Genomic DNA, 23,970 nt, shown 5'->3' on the forward strand with positions numbered 1-23,970 from the left:
AAGTCCTGATTTTCCTTGACTTGCAAGCTCAACACACATCCATCAACTTGACATCCAGGCAGCGAGTGAAGAATTTAAACCCATTTGACTCACTGTCAAGTCTATTTGCTCAATGCCTGCACACAAACACGCAAATTGTCCACATACATCTGCGACTATAGTCTCATTTCACAGTCTGCTCCTTTTTTACCTAGCCAGAAAAGCTCCCAAGGGGGATTTAGTAAATATAAAGCAAGTTTGTACTTCCCATTAGAGCCTAATTCTATTTTGCTGTCGGCTTGTATCGATCCAAACATTGAGGTAGACGTGCAGGAAAAGTATCAGGGGGAGTCCAGTTGACAGCAGCGTTGTTTGTTCGGCTTTTATGGATTCATACAATGTGGCGAGGGGGGGGGGGGGGGGGTCAAGAGCAGCATTTTGAGATTTGGGTCATAAAATTCATCATTTCAGCCAATTCCCTCAGGTAGCAATATATTAACAGGGGAAAGTGTTTACGGTGTGGCGTCACGTGACATTAAACATGTATGTGAGATTCGCATTGAGAGTCTTCACGTTGCCCCACATAACATGCACGCATTAAACAGCGAGGTGAAATTGCAAGGAGAGCTAGACTGCTGCCCGAGGGAGCTAGCGAGTGTGAATAAACTTTGGCTGTAAAAAAAAAAGAACCAGATTATGAGGAACATTTCTTCAGAGACACGCTTAGATGGAGAAGGAGATAAAAAGTGGTGGCGCGAGGTGACAGAGCAGATAAAGGAAGAGATGAGTTCTGTGCTGGCTGCCAAAGGAGAGCAAGGTGAGCACATCACCCCCGCCCCTCCACTTGGAAAAAAACTGGTCATATAAAGGTAACACGTTACAACGACCTGCCAAAATGATTCGTCCATCAATTGTGCACAAGTAGAACACGGAGACAGATCCTGACTAAACATTCACTCGGTGAGCCGGAACGAGACATCACGGCAATCGCATGGCTACAGATCGAGGGAAGACGGATGGATGATGAAGAAAATGTCCAAAGAAAGAAAGCAAGCGGACAGAACTTTGAATTCATCGAACCTCTGGAGATGAGCACCCGGGCAACTTACGATTGATGATTACAAGATGGCAACTTGCAATTATCAAGATGACTAACCGGCCCAACAATTGCGTTACGCTACTAATCCAAGAGTGAGTAACCCTGCAGTCAGTCAGGAGAGGAGAGGAGAGGCGGGGATGGAGAGCCAGCATCGCAGCGAGCATGATGGGCCCACGCGCATCTCAACGTGTGCACGGCTGATAGCTATGGTGCACAAATCCGGAGCCATGCTAAATATAGTTTTATGTCAACTCAGGTGGTTCATTTTTAGTCCACACGGTTCATGTTTACGCACACATATCCGTGAGGTAAATGTTTTAAGAGGGTCTTCCTTGACATCCCACTTTGATTGTGTTGACGTTCCTCTTTGTTTGGACAGTTCTACTTGTTCAAATAAGGGTGGGCAATCTCATTTGATCATGACCACACATGCAGCCGCTCTTGTCAATCACATGGCAGCAATAAGGACTATGTTGTCCTCAAATAAAAAAAGTGATCTCATCCATTTTGGGGGTTATTCTAGCTGGAAGCAAGCAACCTGTCGCCATGCAGAGCTGCAGCTGTCTCTCCCCCCTCTAAAATCAGCCTCATTGCCTTTTGTTACATCAGATTAAATTAAATGTCTCGCACGCAGGCCAGCATTTCAAATCGGGTTTGAATGGAATGAAGAAAGAAATCCAGAGTTCTCATCGGAGATCTTGCATTTGTGTGCTCCCCCTACTAATATTATTTCCAAAAGGCATATTCGGTGACGTCAATTGAGGGTTGAAGCTTCTGTGGCAAGGTGCTTGCATTGAAAGTAAAAATAAATAAAAACCATCATCTCATTTAAAGTGGTCGTTTACATTGACTCCCTTTTCATTGTACATTTTTATAACCGCGAGCAAGTGCTGTATTATACATTTGTGTTACAATGTTGCCATCTAGCGGCTAAACTGGATTACTACATTAACGAGTCAATGACAATTACAAAAGTCTCGTGAATATTATCCTGCTTTAATACTCATTAAATGCACGCATTGCTACAAAGCTGGAATGTTTGGGGGGTAAACAATAGTTTCAGTATATTTTAATAAAATGAAATGCAAATAATGTTATTTTACAGCCAATCATAAAATTTACTACAACACTATTGTCTAAAATATCCATTCATCTTTAAGGCCGTTGTGTTTGCATATGCAAAATAGATCAATTATTCAATAGGTATTAACTAAACCAGTAAAATTGCTGGGTGCTTTTCTAAGTAAAGGATGTTTATGTGAGCAAATAAAAAAGGGGAAAATGAGCTTTGCGGCAAACACCAATTTGAGAGGATCCTACGGCGAGCGTCATTTATTTAATCTCCAAGCTGATGACACGAGCATCTCCGTTGAAGCTGATGAAAGAGTATTTTTCTGCGCCCATGCGATTGGGAAAATGGATTTGAGAGCCATCCGACAGAGTGACCTGGAATTCCGCCGGCGTGAACACAATGAGGACCTACCAAGGATGAGAAAAAGGAGGATATTGGTTTGGTAGAATTTACTGACTCATCATTTTAAAACAGAATCAATAGAAAATTAAGTACAGTTTGTGTTTCTCATTGGGGGTGAAAAAAAAAGTCTCACTTTAAACTCCTCCCCCTGCTGGAAAGGGAAGCCTCCCTCGCGGTGCTCCTCGCACCACTTGCCGTCCTGGTAAGAGTTGCAAACCACAGCGTTCTCGTCTCCGTGCGCGTTGAAACGTGGGTTGATATGCATGGTGATGTCCGTCTCATTGGGGCCAAGGTTGAGTGCAAAGCTGCAACACGAGGACAACTCAGCATTTTTTGGGCAAGGCAGCCAATGTCATTATCAGTTTCAAAAATATGACAAGCTCAGTCAGTTCCCGAAAATATTTTAGCACTTACTTGGAAGCGTCAGGCAGAGCCTTTCCCACAATGGTCAGAGTCTGCCCTACTTTGAAGGACATGTTCTTAACAATCATCGCCTGTATTGAAGAACAAACACAGACTGAGCATACTGTTGAAAAAAAACAAAAAAACAAGTATAGATACAGTACATGATGTAATCATTTCCTCAAAAAAAGGGTGGGGGATTAAAAAAAAAAATAAAAATCTGGCCACAAAATGCTTCCGTCTGTGCATGTGGCAGTGAAGTTCAGCATATTAGAAGCACACGTTCAGGGAAAAAGAAAAATTATAGGTTAAAGACCAGCCAAGCCAAGATATGAACAGCAGGCTTGGGGGAATAGAACGGCTGCAACATTCTTTCCATGGAAGAGTCCAAGTGGGCGTGCGTAAAAAAGAAAATGGCACCGGGCCCTCAGGTCTGGTTGGGGAATCCATTATACAAGCTATATCACAAATTCGTCAGAATGTTCACTTTGGAATCTTTTTTTTTTATTTTTTTATAGTGCTGACATTGGAACATTAAATGCAATGTTACAGCTCCAGAGCACATTTTTCAAGATGACTCAACCAGCCTTGACTTATCATTAATAGAGAACCCGATCTTTGCAAAAACACACCATGCCCATCTATTTTCAACTTTGTAGTATTTACTGTACTTCATTACATAGTGGGGGGGGGCACTTTACATTCCTCAACTCGTGATCAGCAGACACATGGTCAGCCCAGCAGCCAACAAAAGGAGACATTAATAGAAGGGACTCACTTTAGGAGTCCCTTTTTGGATTTATTGATATTTTCAATAAACGCGTATAGCGGGGTCAAGCGGCAAATCCAATTCCAGGCGGAACACAGCAACTTGAAGTGCTGACTGAGGAGCAGCTGACAATTCGGTCATTAGCTGGCAAATGTTCATGGGAACACTGCACGGAATACTTTCACCATAAAAGGCAATAGAATAGGTCCAGATCTCTCAAAAGAATAAGCCACTTTATAAATGGCCATGTAGTACTGCAATTTAAGCAGACTGATGACATGATGTCACATATTTTGCACACATCAATCATGTGTCATTGAAAAGAAAGAAAATCGATAAATGTTCACCGGCTCTAAAGCCAAAAGTTAAGCAATAGTCGAATGAAACTTTTACTTACGGCCATTGTGATTTGCAGATGAGGTCAACGGTGATGACGGGCAGCAGAAAAGAAGAAGTAGTGAGTGGCAGGAGCCTCGCCTCGTCGGCCTGGAGACTTTTATCCAGAGTGGGAGGTGGCTCCATTTTTATTGACAGTCCAGGCAGCCAGAGCAGGATGACATTGACCAATGAGATGGCAGGAAGGCTCCAAAACGCTTTTAACAAGCAACTGTGGACCCCAGGCAAGTGAGAGTAATTACTGCTCGACATTACAATATACCGTCACATCACAACTCAATTGAGTCTTCATGCCGAGGGGCCGGCCGGGATAGCAATGAATTTGTCACCAAGGAAATATTTAGCTCAGCTGAATGTGGCAATACTCACCCCAGTGGACTGTATTTAGCCTGGAAGAGAATCAGATGACAGTCAGCCCAACTTGGTGTGGGTTGTGACTCCAGTCTGACCCCACTGTGGGCCTGAGCATTTTAATCACAATGACAAACATTGTTTGGCACGGCAATGCAATTTGGAGCCAGATAAGGGATTTATTTATTCAAAAAAAAAAAAGACTTGCATTGATGCCATGTTCAATATTGTTATTTTTAAGACTTATTGTTTGTATGTCTACTTTGCCTTGTGTCGTACCAAATAGGCTGTCATCAGTTATGCCAGGATTGATCACATTGTTTTAAATGTCCAGAAGTGACCTCTGCTTGACTGAAGATCATTTGAGTTTTTGCAGAAGTAAGTCGCCATCACGAGGTCTGGTGACAAACGGCCCTTTGTTAACATCACACCTACACTTCTAGATGACATGCATTGAGACAACATGCATTTCCCCTCGTGGACAGTCATTTTTGATAACACCTAAAATTGGTTACAAAAGTTTGAACATAAACCCTGCGAAAACGGACAGGATAATTACATTCGGCTGGACGATGGAGATCCCGACCGAGTCTCACGTCACCGGAGGCTGACGCGGTTTGTCATAGAGCCGCAGATGGTTTTAAAGTGACTGACGTGGATGATTACGAGTTCCTGGTTAGCCTTCTCGTGTTGATCAAACTAGAATAGACTTTGACTGGCAGGTTTGGCCACGTATGACGGACGCCCAGCGTTGCACACAATATTCGGAAGCATGAGAGGAGGAGGAGGCTGCGGAAAGATGCTCGAAGCCCCTTCCACGGCATTGGTTCTCTGCTCGCATATTCCAAAGAATCACGAAGACTATTGGCGAGCATGTCATCTATTCACCAACACCTACCTCATTATTATCAACGGGGCGGTGACGTGCTGTTTTGAAAAGCAAACTGACAGCTTACACATAGCCCCTGCTCTCTCTTTGCAATGTTTACCAAATTAAAATTGGCCGTCGTGTAGCTCATCGCTAGCTATCCGACATTCGATCATCCCAACAATCGAAAGCGACTGACATCGATCTGCAAGCAACACAAATGGCATCGATAGCAACGACGGCGCGTGAGTCAAGCTCTGCGCTTGCTGATGCTTTACTACCAGCGAGTATATTCGCACCTGACCGGGGAGGATGCGTGGACGACCCCGGGGATGACTTCTACGAAGATGGGGATCTGGTTAACGGCGAGCCCGAGGACCGAAGGATCGACTTTACTAGCAAGGTGAAGCTAGGCCCTGGATAGCACTCGGCTAATGTTAGCTAGCCGTCTTGTACAAACGAATGAATGAGATTTTACTCGAATGTAGTGTTTGAACCAGTATTTTCCTCAAAATAACTTTAAAGTCAGGAACTGAGTGTATTGTATTGTGAATAATACCGAACACGACAAAGCGAGAGTTATGAGCTAGATAGCCGGCTGTTGCTAAGGCTAGCCAGTGCAGCACTAGCCGCGGTAATAAAACATATATTACATGTAATTTAAGTACAGCGTTGGAATAAGAGCAGTTATTTCAACGTCGTTCAAATTGTCAACCTAAACAAGCTTCCACATTATTTGGTAACGTGACAAAAACAATAATAAATATCACGTGACTTGGTTAACATTTGTCCATAAGCTGATGAAACGAGTGAGTAACTTTGTACATTTGATGACATTAATTGGGGAAACATGGTGTGCCGTCACATATTCTCACAATCATTCCAAAAAAAAAAAAAAAAGTTACTTTTGTAGCGGTTCTTAAAATTTCACCTCATCTTTGTAAACAACAAGTGGATTTAAATGTTGTTCTTTTTTTCCCCCAACATGTGCCAACAGCTGCTTTTACAATGGGCATCTCAAACAATCCTGTTTGTTTTTGTCAAACAAGTTCTGCCTATGGAATGATGCAAACTTAGGAGAGTGGCTGTAATATTATTCAATTGGCTGCAAAGGTCAAATTACTCATCACTTAAGACAGATGTAGATGCATCGCTCAATGTTGCATCACTTTATTGAGCATACCTCCAGTCACTTTTTTTTTTTTTTTTTACACCAACATGACTAATGGCCTGTTTCTGGCTTTCTACCCAACATGTAATAAAGCTGGCCCTTGTCAGCCCAAACGGTGAGCAGTATGACTCCTTACTTAGCCAGCTAAGGGACAGGATGGAGGAAGGCTCCGGAGAGACCATCTATGTGCTCGGGATGGGTTCAGGTAGGAGACTCAAATGATGCACCTGCATAGAATTTGATAAAAATGGCGTTTCCTTTTTTTAGATGGTGGCGATTGGGGTCTCAGTGACAAGGACATGGAGGCTTCAGAGGCCACGGTGCGATCATTGTGTGCACAATTGGACTCGGATTTGATCCCGCTCAGAGAACGCAGAGAGGCGGAGGGTTTGGTCCGGGACTATCTGATACGTCGCCGTGTAGGAGAGCTGGACTTTCTGGAGGTCAGGTGAGTGTGTCCAAGACTATCGGTGTGGCATAAAAGGGCTTTATGGGATTTTTCTGCATGACCGTTTGTTGTTTTGACTTCCTCCTAGAGTGGCAGTGGTAGGCAACGTGGACGCCGGAAAGAGTACTCTTCTCGGAGTGTTAACACACGGAGAGCTGGATAACGGCAGAGGCTTCGCTCGCCAAAAGCTCTTCAGACACAAGCACGAGATGGAAAGCGGTCGGACCAGCAGCGTGGGCAACGATATTCTCGGATTTGACCAAGAGGGACAGGTGAGAACCGCTTCTCGACTCCAAATGAACTTTTCTTCATGCTTTTTGAAGTTGTCCACATTGTTCCTATTTTAGGTTGTGAACAAACCAGACAGCCACGGAGGAAGTCTGGATTGGACCAAAATCTGCGAGAAGTCCTCCAAAGTGATCACCTTCATCGATCTGGCCGGCCATGAGAAATACCTCAAGACCACCGTGTTTGGAATGACGGGACACCTTCCAGACTTTTGCATGCTCATGGTGAGAAAGAAGCGCACGCACGGTGTCTGAGACGGCTTCACATTTGCACACTTCATTTCTTCTTCATCCTTTCCAGGTTGGCAGTAACGCGGGCATTGTAGGCATGACCAAAGAACACCTGGGCCTGGCCTTAGCCCTCAACGTGCCCGTGTTTGTCGTGGTGACCAAAATTGACATGTGTCCAGCCAACATCCTTCAAGGTCAGTCGACCTTTTTTGCTGGCAAAGACTTCATCTGCTGTTAAGAGCAGCTTGATTTCCACCCTTGGCTAATCAGGAAAGGAGGAAAAGACTTTTTAGTTTTAGTTGAATCTAGGATTGACATTTATTATTAACGGCTCGCTCATGGGGCCAAATAACCGGGACGTTATCCCTCAACTTGAAATTTTTGTGCGCTCCGATCTTGACAGAGACATTAAAGCTGCTTCAGAGGTTACTCAAGTCCCCCGGCTGCAGGAAAATCCCCGTCCTGGTGCAGAACAAGGACGACGTCATAGTCACGGCATCCAACTTCAGCTCCGAGAGGTACAAAGTCTCTCCCGAGGCAGATTGCGAGAGAGTGCCACCAAACTAACTCTCTTTGGTAACTTTTGTATGCGCATCTTCCTGAAGGATGTGTCCCATTTTTCAAATCTCAAACGTGACCGGGGAGAACATGGACCTGCTCAAGATGTTCCTCAACCTGCTCTCCTCTCGGACATGCTACAGAGACGACCAGCCAGCCGAGTTCCAGATTGACGACACCTACTCTGTACCGGTGGGTCTCCCGTTTTACTGGAGAAGCACCGATGTACAGTACCCCACGGCACATATGCTATAAAACGTGACCCCACTCTTCTTGCAGGGAGTCGGAACAGTTGTATCGGGGACTACTTTACGAGGACTGATACGTCTGAATGATACCATGCTACTTGGACCGGACCCTCTGGGCAGCTTCATTTCCATCGCTGTCAAATCAATCCACCGCAAGAGAATGCCAGTCAAGGAGGTCCGAGGGGGTCAGACTGCCTCGTTTGCGCTAAAAAAGGTAAGCGGGCAGGAAACGGCACCACCCAGTGGCCACATTTGTGGCCTGCAGATCAATTCCGAGATGAGCCACGGGCTGTTTAATTCAAGCCTTTCGTTGTCGTTCCTTAACACACAGTGCTTAACTCTTCTTTGATACAGATCAAGCGTTCCACCATAAGGAAAGGTATGGTGATGGTGTCCCCAAGGTTGAACCCACAGGCCACTTGGGAGTTTGAGGCAGAGATTCTGGTTCTCCATCACCCCACTACGATATCACCCCGATACCAGGCTATGGGTGGGTGACTGACAAGTTCAGTTCGGTTGCTTACCTTCCTCTCAACTTTCTCTCTCTCCACAGTCCACTGCGGCAGCATAAGGCAGACTGCCACCATCTTGTCCATGAATAGAGACTGCTTACGGACAGGCGACAAGGCCTCCGTCCACTTCCGCTTCATTAAGACCCCCGAGTACCTCCACTGCGACCAGAGGCTGGTTTTCAGGGAGGGACGCACCAAAGCTGTTGGAACCATCACAAAAGTGAGATCAAGGACATCAATTTGCTTCCAGAAAAAAAAAATCGGATGCCCTTACCTTGGAGGCAGAAGATTTTGCTTATTTCAGCATCTTTCATTTCAGCTCCTGCAGTCCACCAATAATTTGCCGTCAAACTCCAAACCTCCACAGATAAAAATGCAATCCACGAAAAAGGCGCCGCCTCGAAAAGACGACAACACCGCCACGGCAACGGGAGACGACGGCTTGACGATAGCACCGTCGGCGGGGCCGAGCACGATGCAACAGGTGAGATACAAAGTAGGAAAAAAAAACAACAACAACATACCTCGGTGCTTGGGGAGGGGGGGGGGGGGTCTTCCTTTTGCGAGCTCACACTGCTAACTGCTTCTCTAACTTGTCAACCCTTCTGTTTCCTTATCCTATTCTTGGAACTTCTCGTTCACACTGTATCATACATCATGTGTCATGCTCTCCCCTCTCCTTTGCTTGCGCGGCTGGCTCCCGGAAGGGAGAGGGGGAGGAGGACCCTCAGTTAAAGGAGGGCAACAAAGAGAACAAGGTAAAGTGGGTCATCCACTGCGGTGATCCTGAATGGGGTGGCGGGGGGGATTCAGTAAGATTGCTTTTTCTCGGCAGTTTCGATTATTTATTTTTTTTCACCTTCACGTGCTGATAACTATCTCTTTTGTGTAGCCAAAGAGCGGAGGAGGCGGAAGAAGAAGAGGAGGTCAGCGACACAAAGGGAAAGGCCAAAACATGTCGACAGCGGCGGCCTCCGCATCAGGAACAGGAGGATGCTGAACTGGTGGGTTAGCTCCATCCATTCCAGCTACTTTAGTGGAAAACACTCCTCAAGTCTCATTGCCTTTTATACCGGAATCTTATCGTAAGGGGGAATGGAAAGAGATGGACCCACCTGCAAAAAGCACGTAGCTAGGATTTGTCGTTCAATCTGCCGTTGAGAAGAATGCTTTACGTGAAAATAGCTTGTCACAATCATTTGTATCTTTTTAAAGTGGCTTCATGACAGGGGAGGGCGGGAGGGAGGGAAGGAAGTCAAACATCCTCCATTAAGGGTCCAACAAATACGAGCAGCTAAAATGCATTCCGTGTCCATTTGCAATTAAAAGAACATTTTGTGAAGTCTTTATACGTAAAAATGGGTGATTGGCTGTACTCTAACTGAATGTAGCACATATCCTCTTAATCCTACTTACATTTTATAATGATCCCATTTGGCATCGATGGAAAATGTGACCCTTGATGTTCTTCCATTTCCAACCTTGTAATGACTTGTGCAGCATGCCTCCTCCAGCCCTCATATAGTAAAAACATCTCATACTCCGACGGCCACCCGTGATCGTACGACATGCAGTGTTTGCAGTGCTAATTGTGAACTCGAGTACCTATCGTAGTGTTACAGCTTGCCTCTGGTAACGTGACATTTACTCCGCTAAGAACTCAATAAACTGCTTGTACTGAGCTGCCCGATTGTTGTTTTTTTTTTTTTTGAATGCAGCGATCTCTGTGACGTAAGGCATAAAGCTCTTTAAATGTATCCAAACGGATATCTAATGAGGTAACATTTATTTGCTTTGCACGACAACATTGTTCTTTACCGTGCAGCGTTGGCTGTTCCGGTAGCGCACATTTCATATTACACAATCTGCAAAGGCTAAACTTGGCATGTGCAACATTAGGATTTAAACACGTAGTGTGATATGCAATAACCAAATTTGCTGTGAAAATACATTTTTCTTTTAACATTTACAAGCTTGAAGGAATATTTTGTTTTGGTCTTTTGATAGTTCAATTGTAGAGGAACAGCAGGTGCACTTCACAAGAAAATGTCCTTCAAGTCTCCCGCAAGTTGGGGAGGAGGGGGAAAAAAAAAAATGGCTGAAATAAAGTGCTGTAGTCCAGTGGATACAGTCTGTACTTCATGCTCACCTTGTTTGACCTCCATGGGAAAACATTTACAAAACACCCTTCAAAACCACACTGAAAAAAGAAAAAAAAATGATGCACGGACAAACCAGTGACAATGGTAACTGGGTCATCTATTGAAATGCGTTACCATTGTCCAACATTTAAGTCCATAGTGTGTCTAAGAATCAGACAAAATGTGGCTTCAAAAGACACACATTAATCACACACACACACACACACACAGGCACACACCAGTTAGGATGCAGTTTGTCTGTCTTGGCAGTTTGTCTAGCCGTCGATGTCCCAGCTGAAGAGATGATGCTTCACCAGCATGTCCTGCACGCCCTCTTTCAGCGGCCTCTGCTCCTTCTCCGAGAACACAATTGATGCAAGCGAAAGCATCAGATTACAAACACTAACTCAAAGATAAAAAGCTTAGCTGCTTTGGTTTTTTTTTTTTTGCTTACCTCTTTCTGCTCCGGTAATTCACAATCTTGAGAAAGACTGAAGGCAAACTTGGATAAGACCCTGTGGGAAAAGAAGTGAACTTTTTGTTTCCTATTCTAAAGCCAAATGTTCCTTCTATTTCTTGTCATTCTAACCTGAGTTCACATTTAATCTGAACCCATCCTGGACTGCGTAGAAATGACCACGGATGATACCATTTCTCAACGGCCGCCATGCTGGAACACAGCACCTCCAACCATAAATGCAACACCTGTTCACTGTCGGGGAAGAAAAATAAATACATTTTGATTTAGCTTGGGATCATCTTTTACTTTATTCGAAAACAATCTATCCATTTCTGCACGTGTGAACTCACTTGAGGCCGACGCAGATCAGAGACCTGAACTTAACATCCATCTGAACGTGAGCTACATCGTGGCTCATGTTGACCGACTGCACCGCCTACATGAGAAAAAAAAATGGATATTTTTAAAGTATACGAAAAGTCTTTCAAGCAAACCAATACTATATATTGAGTAACTACTCACCCGGTATAGGAGCTCTTCTGGTGTTAGAACCTTCCCATCTTCATCTAACCTGGGAAGAAAAAAACCAAAACATTTCCTTGAATTCAAATTGACAACAGTAAACAATATTTTCTGATGACGTCATTTCCAGCTAAATCCAGCCCAGTTGTGTGTGTGTGTGTGTGTGTGTGCGTCTTTGTTCACCTGTAGGTTTTACACAGCACCAGTCTGGAGTAGACCGAGTTGAAGTCCCGCTCGACCTCTCTGCTGGCCGCCTGAAATGGGAGAAGCACGTTAGTGGTGCCACATTATCTGTAATTTGGCGGGACGCAATGGAGCGTCACCTCTTCTATGAATAACCACGGGTGACAGGGCCCGCCCAAAATGGAGGGTTTCTTCAGGCCGTGCAGAAAGATGGCCTTCAGGGCCGGGCATAGAGTCCCTCTGGCTAGATCGGTCACAGCTTCTGTTACAGAGTCGTCTCCTGCTAACGAGTACTGCGCGCACACAAGATGATGGCAACTAAGAAACATGAATGACTTTTGGAAGAAAAGGATCTACCTCTTTGCTTCTTTCGTCGAGGATCTCCACAAACTTTGCGGGGAACCAGCCTGTTGACAGCAGTATACTTGTGCTAAATAACAGATGATGGAAATTGAAATGACCACAAATCTGCACACATACCTCGAAGGCCATTGAGCTCCCCGACCCAACAGTGTTCATCTTTCTGTGAGACAATCTGGGGGGAAAAAAAAAAAAAAATAATAATAATCACAGCTTGTCTCGGTCAACTATTTTCTTCAGGGTTGTCAATCTCACCGTGATGATGTCATTCTTCCTGAAGCCCAACTCGTCATCGTCGTGCCTCTCGAAATCCAGCAGAGCCTTAGCTCGTCGCCGTCGGTTTCGGGACACCACCAGGAAGTTTTCATGGTCCCGCTGGTGGCTTTCCATGGAGTAGTCAGGGGTTAGCTCCTACGACGTGAAAACGGTCTCGTCGTCATGACTTCATATTCGGCGAGAAGAACTTACAGTGCTGGAGTGGCGCGGGTCCAGACAGTGGAAATGCTCTGACGTGCGAGTGATGGCCTCTCGAAGGGCCGCCACCAGCTCCGTCTGCTTAATGTTCTTGGACTTGAGCGCTTCGGCTTCATCCTCCCCAAACAGCAGAGAGCTTAAAGTGGACTTTCGACGAAGGGACTGCCTCCGCACCACCTGCACGGAGAGGCAAAAGTGTGTTATGTCACCGTTGGGCGCTAGCTACCTTGATTCGTGAGGGCGGCTGACCTTGTTGAGATTGGAATTGAGCGGCGCGCTCCCGCTATCCATCTGAGCCTGCTCGTTGAGGATGTAAGCCAGGTGCTTGTGTCGGTGAGCATCCAGGGCGTCCTGTGACAGATTCCCTGCCAGCCTCAAAGCTTCCCCGAGAACGGCCGGCCCGTCCCTCAACTGGCTCGGTAGGTCGGAGAGAGTGTTAAAAATAGACGCGGAGTTCTCCGACGATATGAGCCCCTCCTCCTGAGGTAGACGGAGACGCCTTACATCGTAAAACGCCTTTGGAAAAGAATTCAAGGTATGTGATCTCACCTTGATCTTCAGCATGCCCAGCGTGATTTGAAATAGCACTAAGGAGCCCTGGTAGAAAAGGAGGTCCCAGATCCGAAGGAGCAAACGGATGTCCACCACACTGGCAAAGGATGTTAGGAACCAGTGCAACGTGATCAGAGACAGCTCTAAACGGACGGGGAGCAAAAGCATTTAGTCATCTTACGAGGTGGAAAAAAAAAATGGTTTCAAAGCACTCTCGGGAGCGCTCCTTCATTTCGAGCCGTACCGATGTCGTGCTCCTGTAAAAGGCGGTCAAGGGCCGGTAGGTACTGAACGATGAGCTGACGAAGCACCCTCTGGTCCGTTTGGACGCCTAGCAGGGTGGAGGAGAAGTAAGCTGGAGGGAGGAGGTCTTCAATCAGGGCACACATCATCCATAGCACGTCTTCCTCCTCCATGAAGAGTAACAGGCAGGAAACCACCTAAAGCAAAAAAAAAAAAAAAAAAGGGGGGGGGTGATGAGGTGGAGGAGGTCCAGATAGACGAGACAAGTAGTCAGTGTAAAAAAAAAAAAAAATTAACATTCACCATTCCAGTTCCCTGACAGTAGCCGATGTCGGGGTAAAGCCAGGCCAAGCCTCGAAGTACCCGTCGCAGCCTCGGGACCCCGACGCTCGTCAGGTTGCTGAAGCACACGTTGGTGGGCATCGTCCGCAGCAAGTCCTTCTCGATCTACGCCATTGACAATTTGAAAGGTCGCGTGATTACCGTCATCCACGTTATGCTAAACACCGGCCACTTTTCGGGGAGCGCACCTGTTTAGATGTGGAGGTGTCATCATTGGAGCTGTTCTTAACAATTTCTTTATAGGAGATTTCAGAGGTCCTCTTCTTCTGCAGGGCTCCCGAAAGACGCATCCATAACTGGCGGAGAGCAAACACATCTTGAACTTTTCCATTTTTGGGGGGGAGATTTTGCACAAGGCACCGACCTGCGGCCTCATGCTATGAGGAATGCCGCCGAGTACGAGCGTCCGCAGGCGTTCGGAACGCGGGAGGACGGGCGCGATGAGCTCCCAGGTGAGGTCGCCCACTGTGTGATTATGCGTGAATTCCAAATGGGCTTGCCAGCGCAACCTCTGCTGCGGGTTTTCACGTTGCGGTGAGCCTTCGGTGCCGAGCCAAGGACTGGGATCGTCGGTCTCTGCGTGAGGGAGGGGGAGGAAAAAAAAATATTAGAAATGTGTGACTCGAATGAAAGCATCACGTTATAGAGTCTGAATAATGAGTGTGGATAAAGATCACAAAGGACTCAAAGACATACTGAGGAATCGCACATCACATGTACATTCCAATTTAGTCAAACAAATTTGAAGCCAAATTCATTTTCCAAAAAATATTCCCCAGACAGACTAAGAGGAACCTCCCTACACAAGTCTCCATTAGAGATCACCTTCTGTGTCCACTCTGAAGCCAAACTCATCATACTTGAGTCCATTCAATTCCGAGTCGTCTTTCTGAAGAGCACAAAACACAAATCGAGTTTATTTGATTTCATATTAATTATATATCATTTTTGGAACAATTAAAAGAATGGGATACAACACAGTCAGTGATTTAAACACGAGGTGTCATGTGCTTACTTGATGGTACTTAGCCAAAATGTCCTGGGGCCACATGCTTGGAGTGAGCGCTGAGAAGGGCCCACCGGGAGCCGGAGTGTACGTGCCTAGAATAAAAAAAACAAAAACACCATCCAATCACAAACAAGCCGGCTGAACAAACACGTGCAAATATTTAGCAAAGCATCAACATGTGCCGTTTGAAAAGTAACTCAACAATACCTGACATGGTGCTGAATTCTAGAGCGATGCCTTCCTTATCCAAAAGACTGCGCTCAATCTCAAGTCAGGTCCGGGATCTGCTGAAGGAAAAACACCAAAAGGTGGGTCAATCGGCTGAACAACAAATGAAGACTGATGGAACAAATTTCAGAGCTGGAAGGAGAAAGGGCACCTCCTCTCATGACCACATGACTGGCGTTCTCACAAGAAGCTCATTAATAAGCGCAACATTCTCTTCTTGTAATATGATCTGCCCTTTGTCTGAATTTGCAAACAAATCTGCCGGAATAAAATGACTTGACTGTGTCGCTTCTCCTCACTGGCTCCCCCAAATGATAGGCAAGCACGGTCAAAGGCGTGACGTGACGTACAAGAGGCAGCAGCCCAAATGATTCATCCCGCAGCATCCTAGGACTTAAGAGAGATGAGAAATCAATTTGAGGATGGGAGGATGGCCAAGCAGCTTCAGGAGATGTGCAACACAGACGTCCTGATGTACACTTTAATCACATGCCAAGAAATCCAATAGGACACAACAAATTGTTGCACAGTAAGCCCAGCACTGGTGACTCATGCCTTCATATAGTCAAGTGGATATGTCCACCCACACAATGATTAAAAAAAAAAAAAGCAAAATGTTTAGCTTCAGCTGAATGGTCATATTCAGGCCACTTTTTCTTGTTCTTTTTCTGTCCACTTAAAGACACATGCACAAGTCAAATATTGCACTTCCTCATCACGGTCCGCAATTGAGTTGAGCCGTGACGTCAAAACAGGATGCAGATCAGGAATATAGTTCCAAAATAGCTCCGCAAGCTTTTTTTAATGTCACTTTTTTTTGGAACAAAGACTGCAGAAAAACACGACAATCAATCTTACAAAAAGCAACCCCACTCGATGACGTCAAACGACACTAGGTCCCCAGATGACGTCAAACAGTCTCGCTCCTGCTAAATATAGCTTTAGTTTTTATTTCATGCCAATCCGTTCTTGCAAACCCACGCGGATATTTATTTTCAACACTTAGTATGTCACAGGATAAAACAGAAAGCCCAAAAGAAAGAGTGCGTGTCATGCGCCAAGTTGTCAGCTGTTAGATAGCATCAGCATATGGCTAGCAGCACTTCCTTCCCTACGTGTCAAGCAGGATGCGAGCAATCCAAACTTACCGTGTCATTCGTCTGTGGTGAGCGGCAAACGTGTCGTTCACCATGAACAAAAAGTAGAAAACACCGTTTGTTGCATCATGACGACTCTCAAAGGAATTGAAATTTCACCATTATGCACCTGCTAGCAGCGTGTAACTCCGCTGTATCCTTGCACTTTTCAACCTGCTTCTTTGCCATTCCGAAGAAATAGTCCCACCTCCCGGAACTACGCGTCGTTGTGACATCGTCTTTCTGAGTATCCTTCCGCGCAGCAATCGGTGACGTAGCACAACAAATCCATCGTTCATTCATTTCCGCTGTTGTGCTACGGAGGTGCGTTCAATTACCATTCACGAAGTCGGAAAAGCCAAAAAGCAATGACGTGAGCACATTGCAGGGAGGACGTGAAACAATGATTGGATTACCCTGATCATGAACCTCTTGCACCGATGAACCTATTTAAGGATCACGTTTTGTGGTATACTACATGCTATAAGGGCTATATATGTAAAAATATAAATTGAGTGCATCATGATTTAAGTTGAATATCTAGTTTCTGGAGGGGGGGGGGGGGGGGATGCCTCAAACCATGACTATGATGAACGTCATTGGTGATTAATGTTAAGCCATACTCTCTTGTACCACAAGATGTCTCTAGTGCGTTCGCTCTAAGCTCTCCTTGGCTACAGCTGACAGAGCTCATAATAAATAATAAACATCAGATACCACATTCCACGCATATTTGCAAACCACCACACGTGAAATACAATGTACGAGAGCACAACGTCAGTAATGTAATAGAAAATAGAAATGACAGAAGTACAATCATATTTGTTAAGCGTGACTTACTGCATGAAGGGGAAACCTTAAATTCATTTGTTTTGCATTGGCTCACCCGCTCGTGTCCCTCTCACCATGCATTGCGGTCGGACACCCCTGCGAGCAAGAATAAGATTTGTTGAACAAACATGTTGACTGCTCCTCACCCTCGACTTGTTCATGCAACTCTTGTGTAGAATCTCATTAGTGCAGATGAACCCAGCGTATGAATAATAATTTACAAGCTGGTGAGTGTGTATCTTAAATGGCCCTCCCCTTCTGCTTCCACCCCAGCACTCTTGACTCTTTCACAATGGCGCTTCGGCTATTTTAACCCCCCTCGCTTTGCTGGAACACTCATTTCGCTGCACCATGCCATAGTGAGTCACATCAATAAAAATGCTGCAGCCCAAAGCCGACCTTGCCCACGGCTTGCAGTGCAGAGCTCCTGCATGTCATATGGTGTGGATGTGGCTCGGTTTGTCACTTTCTCCCTCCGCTCTATCCCTCTTCTGTCTGGCTACCTGTGTCATTTTTGATACAGTGACGTATACTGACGAGGGGGGGGAGAAGAAAAAAAAAAAAGGCTCATACACTGCGGTTGCTATGACGTCAGACACAAGCAGTGAGAGGAGGAAGAGAATGAGAAGAGAGGCACTCACACGCAGCATTGAAGGTAATAGAGAGAAAGCATCCTGAGATAAGAGTGTGATTGAAAAAGATAAGAGGATGAGCTAGACCCGTGTGTGTGTGTGTGTGTGTGTGTGTGTGTGTGTGTGTGTGTGTGTGTGTGTGCGCGTGTGTGTGTGAGAGATGATCATTGTTCGAGTAATGAATGAAGGAAAATATAGAGTTCTCTTGGCGTTCATTGTAGGAAACAAATGATCACAAAGAAACTGCAGTTTGTCATCAGTTAAAGGAGAGGAGAAAAGTAACATCATTAAGCTTCATCATTGTGCATTTCTTTCAGAGGGGAGGGGGGGGGGGGGGGGCACCAGGAGGTTCTGAGCCCAGATGGATCCTCGTGTGTATATTTACATGCATAATTTAGATACGTGTGCACGTAAGCCAGCGTAAGCAAATATACAGTCGTGAACTAAATTTAGTGCCTATTTAGATCAAGCAAAGACCTCATTTACATCAACATGACCAAACTGATTACAGATGCACGCAAGTGTGAAGTTGGTGTGACCCCAACCATGCCCGCCTGCTCTTCCGTCTCCATCGTTTACGTCATTCATGTGCAGAAAGTCAAGATAGGCCAAGGCGGGCTGGCTCTCCTGGGTCGGATCACGCAGATGTTCCTCCAGTCTCGGCGGAGCTTTCCTGCATTGAAGATAAAGGGCACCCAGTCCAAGGAGAGAAAAGCTTCTTTGCATTTTAGCATTCAGCTATTCCAATCTGAATTCCAGGCTGGCCTTCCGCGAGTTTGACAAAATTGGATACGCATGTTAATGATATGGAATTGCACACGGCATTCATGCGAAAGTGAAGGTTGGCATACTTAGGGTGACGCTACTTGTCATTTTCAAAGGGTGACAATGTCATATCTGCAATTTTCACAAAGACCGCTTTGAATAATTAAGCCGGAAGATAATTGAGGAGGGGAGTGACATATCGAGAACAAATGTGACAACTCCGGCTTAGTGTGTTCTGTGAAAATGAAAGTTTAAGTGAGGTAAATGGACTGAATAATACGGGGTGGGGTGTATTTTACATTTGTGAACCTGAATATACTTTGGTATTCCATTTGCGCTTAGAAAGCAATCTTTCATTATTTGACTGATCGTCTCATGAGAATTTACAACAACAAAACAATTGGTGTGTGTGTGTGTGTGTGTGTGTGTGTACGTGTGTGTGATGGAACCAGCAGTCATTTCAAAATCAATTTACAGCCGGTTCCTGCAATGTGTAATCGCTTTGCAAGTGAAACAAAAAAGCTTTTAAAGTCAAGGCCCGTAAGTTTGTAGCTTTTGTTAAAACCCGACTTGGTAAACGTTACATCCAAAAAAAGCAGCATGTTGCGCAAGACCTTGGATCACAAAGCAACACCATTAACTCTAGTACAATAGAAAGCTATTGCTGTCCCAATACATTTGTCCGTCACCATACATGCTCTCACAAAATATGCCACACACCACGAAGGATCTTTCCAAAGTTACGATGCCATAAAATTGACCTGTAGGAAATATTTTTCAAATGGCCAAGAAATTGGAGCCTGAATTGCATCCAGCAATAAATTGTGTTTATTATGATATTTCTTGGGCGTAAAATTCATTTCTTGTCAGCGCTGAATCGCATTGGTCTTTTTAAGATTGCAGAATTGCTTCCTTTGTTTTTTTTTCTTCCCGAAAAGTGCCGCATTTTCTGGCGTCAGACATTAGCACACCAGGCAAGTCATTTTTCCCTCTGCTTCATGTGACTTTGCCAGACTAATCAGTTTGCTCACTCGGGCTGGACTCAAAGGTCGGTCGGGACTGAGGCAAAACAAGTCCAGCGTGTGATTAAGCAGGACTTATCATTGTGTTAGACATTGCGGCCAAGCATGTCTTTTCTTTCATAACATCAAGTGCTGTATTTATTTCCAAGTCCGATGCTCGCGTCTCATGTCCGGTTCACTCTCCTCATCTGCTTGTTCACTTGTGATTTGTCAAAGTGAACGACACAAATCAATAAAAATCCCCGGGAACCTCCTTGTCCAATCTTCCATTCATGTTTAAGCCGGTGAACATTTTTTGCTGGACGCTGCAGCCATCGTTGTATGTTTTGTTTTCAGATTATTCCGGAGAACTATTACGGGCCATAATCAAAAAGTGCAGACACATTTTTTTCATCTTTTTCCATGTCAATCGAGCATCTGGCAAGCGAAACGGGACATCCATCACATGGCCAAAAAGAAAGGAAAAAAATCCTGCAATTGTGTTTTGGTACATGTTAGGACTAATAACCAAATGAAATTTACGAGAATGGGCTCCGAATTACTTTATTGCTACTATAAATGTTAATTGCTTTGCACTTTATGTTGATCGAGCTCATTTGTTAATGTACGGGTACAGCCATTAACATAACTTGTTGCTACTTTACCTTATTTGGTGATGCAGATGAATTGTTTTGAATCCATTTGATGCAAATAATGTTGACCTATGTCCTTGAATGGTCCGCACTTGAGGAGCTGTTGAGCGCTAGCTTTTTCATTCCATATCTATGCACTGACATTCATCCAAGTAGTTTCTCTGCTCTAATCAAAGTCGAATTAGTTCTGCACGTCTTGATAATGAACACTATGCAGCATAGCTGCGCTCTTATGGCCTTGTGCATTATATGAGCTGGATCTTTATTGATATATTTATTTATTTATTTGAATAGGGACATGAATGAACATCAGTGTAAAAAACCCAAATGAAGATTTTGAACTTTAACTGGAAGGTTTTTTTTTTTGAAGTAAAGGTGGGTTGCGCTCGATGCTTTCTCATATACTGAGATGGATCGAGCTGGTCGCCACAATAGATTGTCCTCCTCCAACTCATTAGTCTTTATACACAACATAAAAGTCAAGAGGCAAAAGGCTGAGGGGAACATTAAAGCCCTCGGAGAGAGAGAGAGAAAAAAAGGAGCAGAATTGCAATCATGATATATGTGTCATTGCGGGGTTCATATCTGCCACTGATTGCAGGCTAAAAGGATAAAAGGCTCGGGGTGTGTCCTCGCTTCACGCATTTAAGTACATTCCGTGTTGACAACGTCGTTTGTACCCGTTTGCGAGGCCGACGTAATGGATAAAAAGCATGGCCATTAGGAAAATCAGACCTGGGAGATGAAATTCAATTCAAAACTCCTGCTTGTGCAAAGGAGGTAATAAAGCTTACGTAACACAATCTTTAAGATTCACAGTGATGCTAAAAACAAACAACAAGATGACAAAACAGCAGCATCCGCTTTGTCTAAAGTGACTGGGAGCATATGGATGAATTCAAGTCATCAGTCTATGCCCACTTGAAGTCACAAGCCAGATGGAAATCTTGTGTGTGCTCCACAGATAAGAATCAAGAGGAAGTGTTGATCAGTGGTGTGGCACTGATAGAGACACTGCAGTGCACCTTCTGTCAACACTCTCTCTCGCGGCTGATAAACGCCGGGCCGGGCCGGGCCGGGCCGGGCCGGGCCGGGCCTCCTCATGTGTGTGCGAGTCGTCGTTGGGAGAAAAGACTTTAGAGTGTGCTCTGATACGCTTGAGTGGCTGCTAGGAGTATCTGGAAACTAAAGCTCATAACCTTTAGAAAGCCTCCCAGATCGAGCCTCCGTGATTTCCCCCTCCGGTCCAAAGATCAGAAGAAAATTACACACGTGTTCCATAAAGCTGCAGCGGCGCCAACGTTGGTTGGAGAAATGAAACCTTATCACAAAATAAGCCAAATGGAATCAACTATTTGGAGGGCAATTTGATTGCAAAAAAAATAATGTTACCTCAAAGGCTTCATTAAAATCTGCTCGGAATAAACACACCCTGTTTGTTTATCTGATATAACAGACACTTAATAATGAAATAAAAATGAACACTGCTGTGTGTGTGGGGGGGAAAATGGAATGTGGAAAGTTGAAAAACTCAATAACATTTTTTACAGGAGCATTAATTCATTATTTTTTCCAATTGAATGTTGTTTTTTTTAAATTTTTTGTTGAACTTTAATTGTACTGTCTACATTTGCCATAAACCGTTTGCCTGAGATGAATTTTTAAACACTATTTGTTTAGCCGAATTCTTTTTTCTTTCTTTCTTTCTTTCTTAAGATCCAAGCCTTCAGCAAGGCATGCCAAAAATAGGGTTTGAAGTTTTTGGCTTCCTCGACATATTTCAAAACCTGAAGTGATCTTCAAGCTCGTATGAGTTACCTGCATTTGATCAAATATTTAAGGCACTTCTCCTCCCGCCTCACTTTTCCATGAAGCCTCAGCTCAGGAAATCAAATATTGAAAGTCTATATTTTAATAAATAACTTTGACATGCCGCATATCCTTGCAATCAAGAGAAGAGATGCTTTTGCGCTCGCATGCAGTCATGCATGGCCAAGCGCAGATTTACATAATAATGCAAAACTACACGTTTTCTCCACTAAGGGCAGAATAGAAGCCTTTTGAATTCTAATTTGTCCCTCTGCATGCAACACCAGTCATCTTCTGTGCTTCCATGCATTTTATAAATGGGCTTCCCGCCAGGATTTTTCTTCTCCAATTGACATGATAGCATATTATGCATTGGCCGTATGCATCATCACATTTACTCAGCCCATGTGACCAGACCGCTGAGGACCAAATGAGCACATCTCAGCCCAGCAATTTGCTTTCATAAAACAAAACAAAACAAAAAAACTCACCATATACATATTTCTGGAATGTTGGACTACAGTCAATATTGTTTGATGAGTAATATTTCAAAATATGTCATTTGGTATGACACAATATTAGCTTATAATAGCCCCATTGATTTTATATTTTTTTTCCCATTAACATCTTTATGGGACAAGAAGTCTCGTTAATTATCCCTCATTTGTTTATGCACGACACAAATATTTGCATAGTCCTACCATGCAAGTGCTAAGTGGAGGTCTTCACTGTCTCAAAATGGTTGCTCTTCCATCTGCTCCTCTTGTGCCGGCCAATGCTATGCTCCGATGACTCACCTTCCTGCTACACATGGAGAATGTGAATAGGATGCAAAGAAGGGAAAACGCTTGCCGCTGCAAGCAGGTGAGCTAAAGGACGTGTCGATACAATTGCCACCGACGCCTCAAATGTGAAACCATCTATAGTGCGGATCAATAAATCCGGTGTTTGTGTTAAAACAAACTACAAAAAGTTTCGTGTGTTTCTGGTTTTGTTATCATCATCTTCCATTACCCTTTAAAAGCCAGGCAGCGCTCACCTTTGATCATTACTATTTAAAAGCACAATCAGCAAGTATGTTGAAGGAAGGTTTTTTTTTTGCAGGGCTGTCAGAAAGAAAATCTGAACATCAATGTTTAATTTGTCTCGCAGCAGACTGCTGCCATCTTTGCAAATGAAGGGAAAACAACCCATGCAAAAATTCCATCATAGTGATTTGAAAAAATGTACACAGCATGTCGTTTATGAATGTACATTCGCAAGGAGGTAAATCCCGGCAGCCAGATTAATACCCTCCGACATTTTTTGATTTATCCGTTTTCACCGTGAGACCAAGGAGAGGTGAGCACCCGGCACCGAGTCATAAAATTTAAAGCTGACTCTTACCAGCTAGCTTTACTTTTATTGGAAGTGCTGAAGCAGCAAGATAATGATATGAAATGTGCCACAATTCACACCCAGAGCATTATTTTAATCTGCTTCATATGAAATGGTTTGCATAGATCAAGTATGCTTGCTTTCAGTATTCAAATAAAAGGTGTGTGGGCACTTTGCTATATTTTAAAGCGGGATAAAAAGCCAGCTATGGATCTGATTTTTTTTTATTGCCACATGTATCAGAATTACAACAAAGATCATGTTTTTTTATGCTTAACGACGGTTGGCCAAATTAATTTCCTTCTCCGCTACCAGATCGAAATAGAATACAACACGAGCGGAAAGGAGAGCATTAATATCACATTTAAAAACAGCATGCACATTAATTTTATCCCACCCCGCAGAAGCTATTTTCCAAATTATATAATACCGTAAAAAGGGAAAATAGCTTGGGGCGCA

At 44.3% G+C, this 23,970-nt stretch overlaps 3 protein-coding genes across 11 annotated transcripts; 1 reads left to right on the forward strand and 2 right to left on the reverse strand.

Annotated features, from left to right (window-relative positions):
• Positions 1–2,055: 2,055 nt before the first annotated feature.
• On the reverse strand, positions 2,056–5,370 carry lgals2a (lectin, galactoside-binding, soluble, 2a). 2 transcript variants are annotated; one of them, XM_085933613.1, is made up of 6 exons: positions 4,750–5,370; positions 4,489–4,580; positions 4,121–4,330; positions 2,967–3,046; positions 2,686–2,857; positions 2,056–2,557 (listed from the first exon to the last, which is right to left on the reverse strand). In XM_085933613.1, the coding sequence occupies exons 3-6, from the start codon at positions 4,124–4,126 to the stop codon at positions 2,411–2,413; spliced, it is 405 nt and encodes a 134-aa protein (XP_085789739.1). In that variant the 5' UTR covers positions 4,127–4,330; positions 4,489–4,580; positions 4,750–5,370; the 3' UTR covers positions 2,056–2,410. The 2 variants fall into 2 exon arrangements, with proteins under 2 accessions (XP_085789739.1, XP_085789738.1); XM_085933612.1 differs by lacking the exon at positions 4,750–5,370 and having other exon boundaries at positions 4,121–4,553.
• Positions 5,143–11,333, forward strand: gtpbp1 (GTP binding protein 1). 4 transcript variants are annotated; one of them, XM_085933609.1, is made up of 14 exons: positions 5,143–5,741; positions 6,603–6,714; positions 6,777–6,957; positions 7,046–7,229; positions 7,305–7,469; positions 7,546–7,669; positions 7,879–7,993; positions 8,081–8,225; positions 8,313–8,495; positions 8,636–8,771; positions 8,835–9,013; positions 9,161–9,277; positions 9,501–9,551; positions 9,686–11,333. In XM_085933609.1, the coding sequence occupies exons 1-14, from the start codon at positions 5,559–5,561 to the stop codon at positions 9,791–9,793; spliced, it is 1,983 nt and encodes a 660-aa protein (XP_085789735.1). In that variant the 5' UTR covers positions 5,143–5,558; the 3' UTR covers positions 9,794–11,333. The 4 variants fall into 4 exon arrangements, with proteins under 4 accessions (XP_085789735.1, XP_085789733.1, XP_085789737.1 ...); XM_085933607.1 differs by having other exon boundaries at positions 5,147–5,741; positions 9,113–9,277; positions 9,686–11,328; XM_085933611.1 differs by lacking the exon at positions 9,501–9,551 and having other exon boundaries at positions 5,148–5,741; positions 9,686–11,328.
• On the reverse strand, positions 10,563–16,644 carry sgsm3 (small G protein signaling modulator 3). Of its 5 annotated transcripts, none has more exons than XM_085933606.1 (22): positions 16,456–16,644; positions 15,287–15,363; positions 15,086–15,171; positions 14,896–14,959; positions 14,435–14,646; positions 14,259–14,366; positions 14,032–14,175; positions 13,730–13,925; positions 13,483–13,628; positions 13,183–13,413; positions 12,928–13,110; positions 12,715–12,870; positions 12,580–12,634; positions 12,457–12,506; positions 12,240–12,392; positions 12,100–12,170; positions 11,917–11,965; positions 11,745–11,830; positions 11,524–11,646; positions 11,389–11,449; positions 11,174–11,287; positions 10,563–10,993 (listed from the first exon to the last, which is right to left on the reverse strand). In XM_085933606.1, the coding sequence occupies exons 2-21, from the start codon at positions 15,291–15,293 to the stop codon at positions 11,210–11,212; spliced, it is 2,259 nt and encodes a 752-aa protein (XP_085789732.1). In that variant the 5' UTR covers positions 15,294–15,363; positions 16,456–16,644; the 3' UTR covers positions 10,563–10,993; positions 11,174–11,209. The 5 variants fall into 5 exon arrangements, with proteins under 5 accessions (XP_085789732.1, XP_085789730.1, XP_085789731.1 ...); XM_085933604.1 differs by having other exon boundaries at positions 11,174–11,290; XM_085933605.1 differs by having other exon boundaries at positions 10,563–11,287.
• Between the last annotated feature and the right edge of the window lie 7,326 nt (positions 16,645–23,970).

The sequence above is a fragment of the Syngnathus leptorhynchus genome, chromosome 16 (genome assembly GCF_054491065.1).
Source record: "Syngnathus leptorhynchus isolate UIUO chromosome 16, UIUO_Slep, whole genome shotgun sequence".
Lineage (NCBI taxonomy): Eukaryota > Metazoa > Chordata > Actinopteri > Syngnathiformes > Syngnathidae > Syngnathus > Syngnathus leptorhynchus.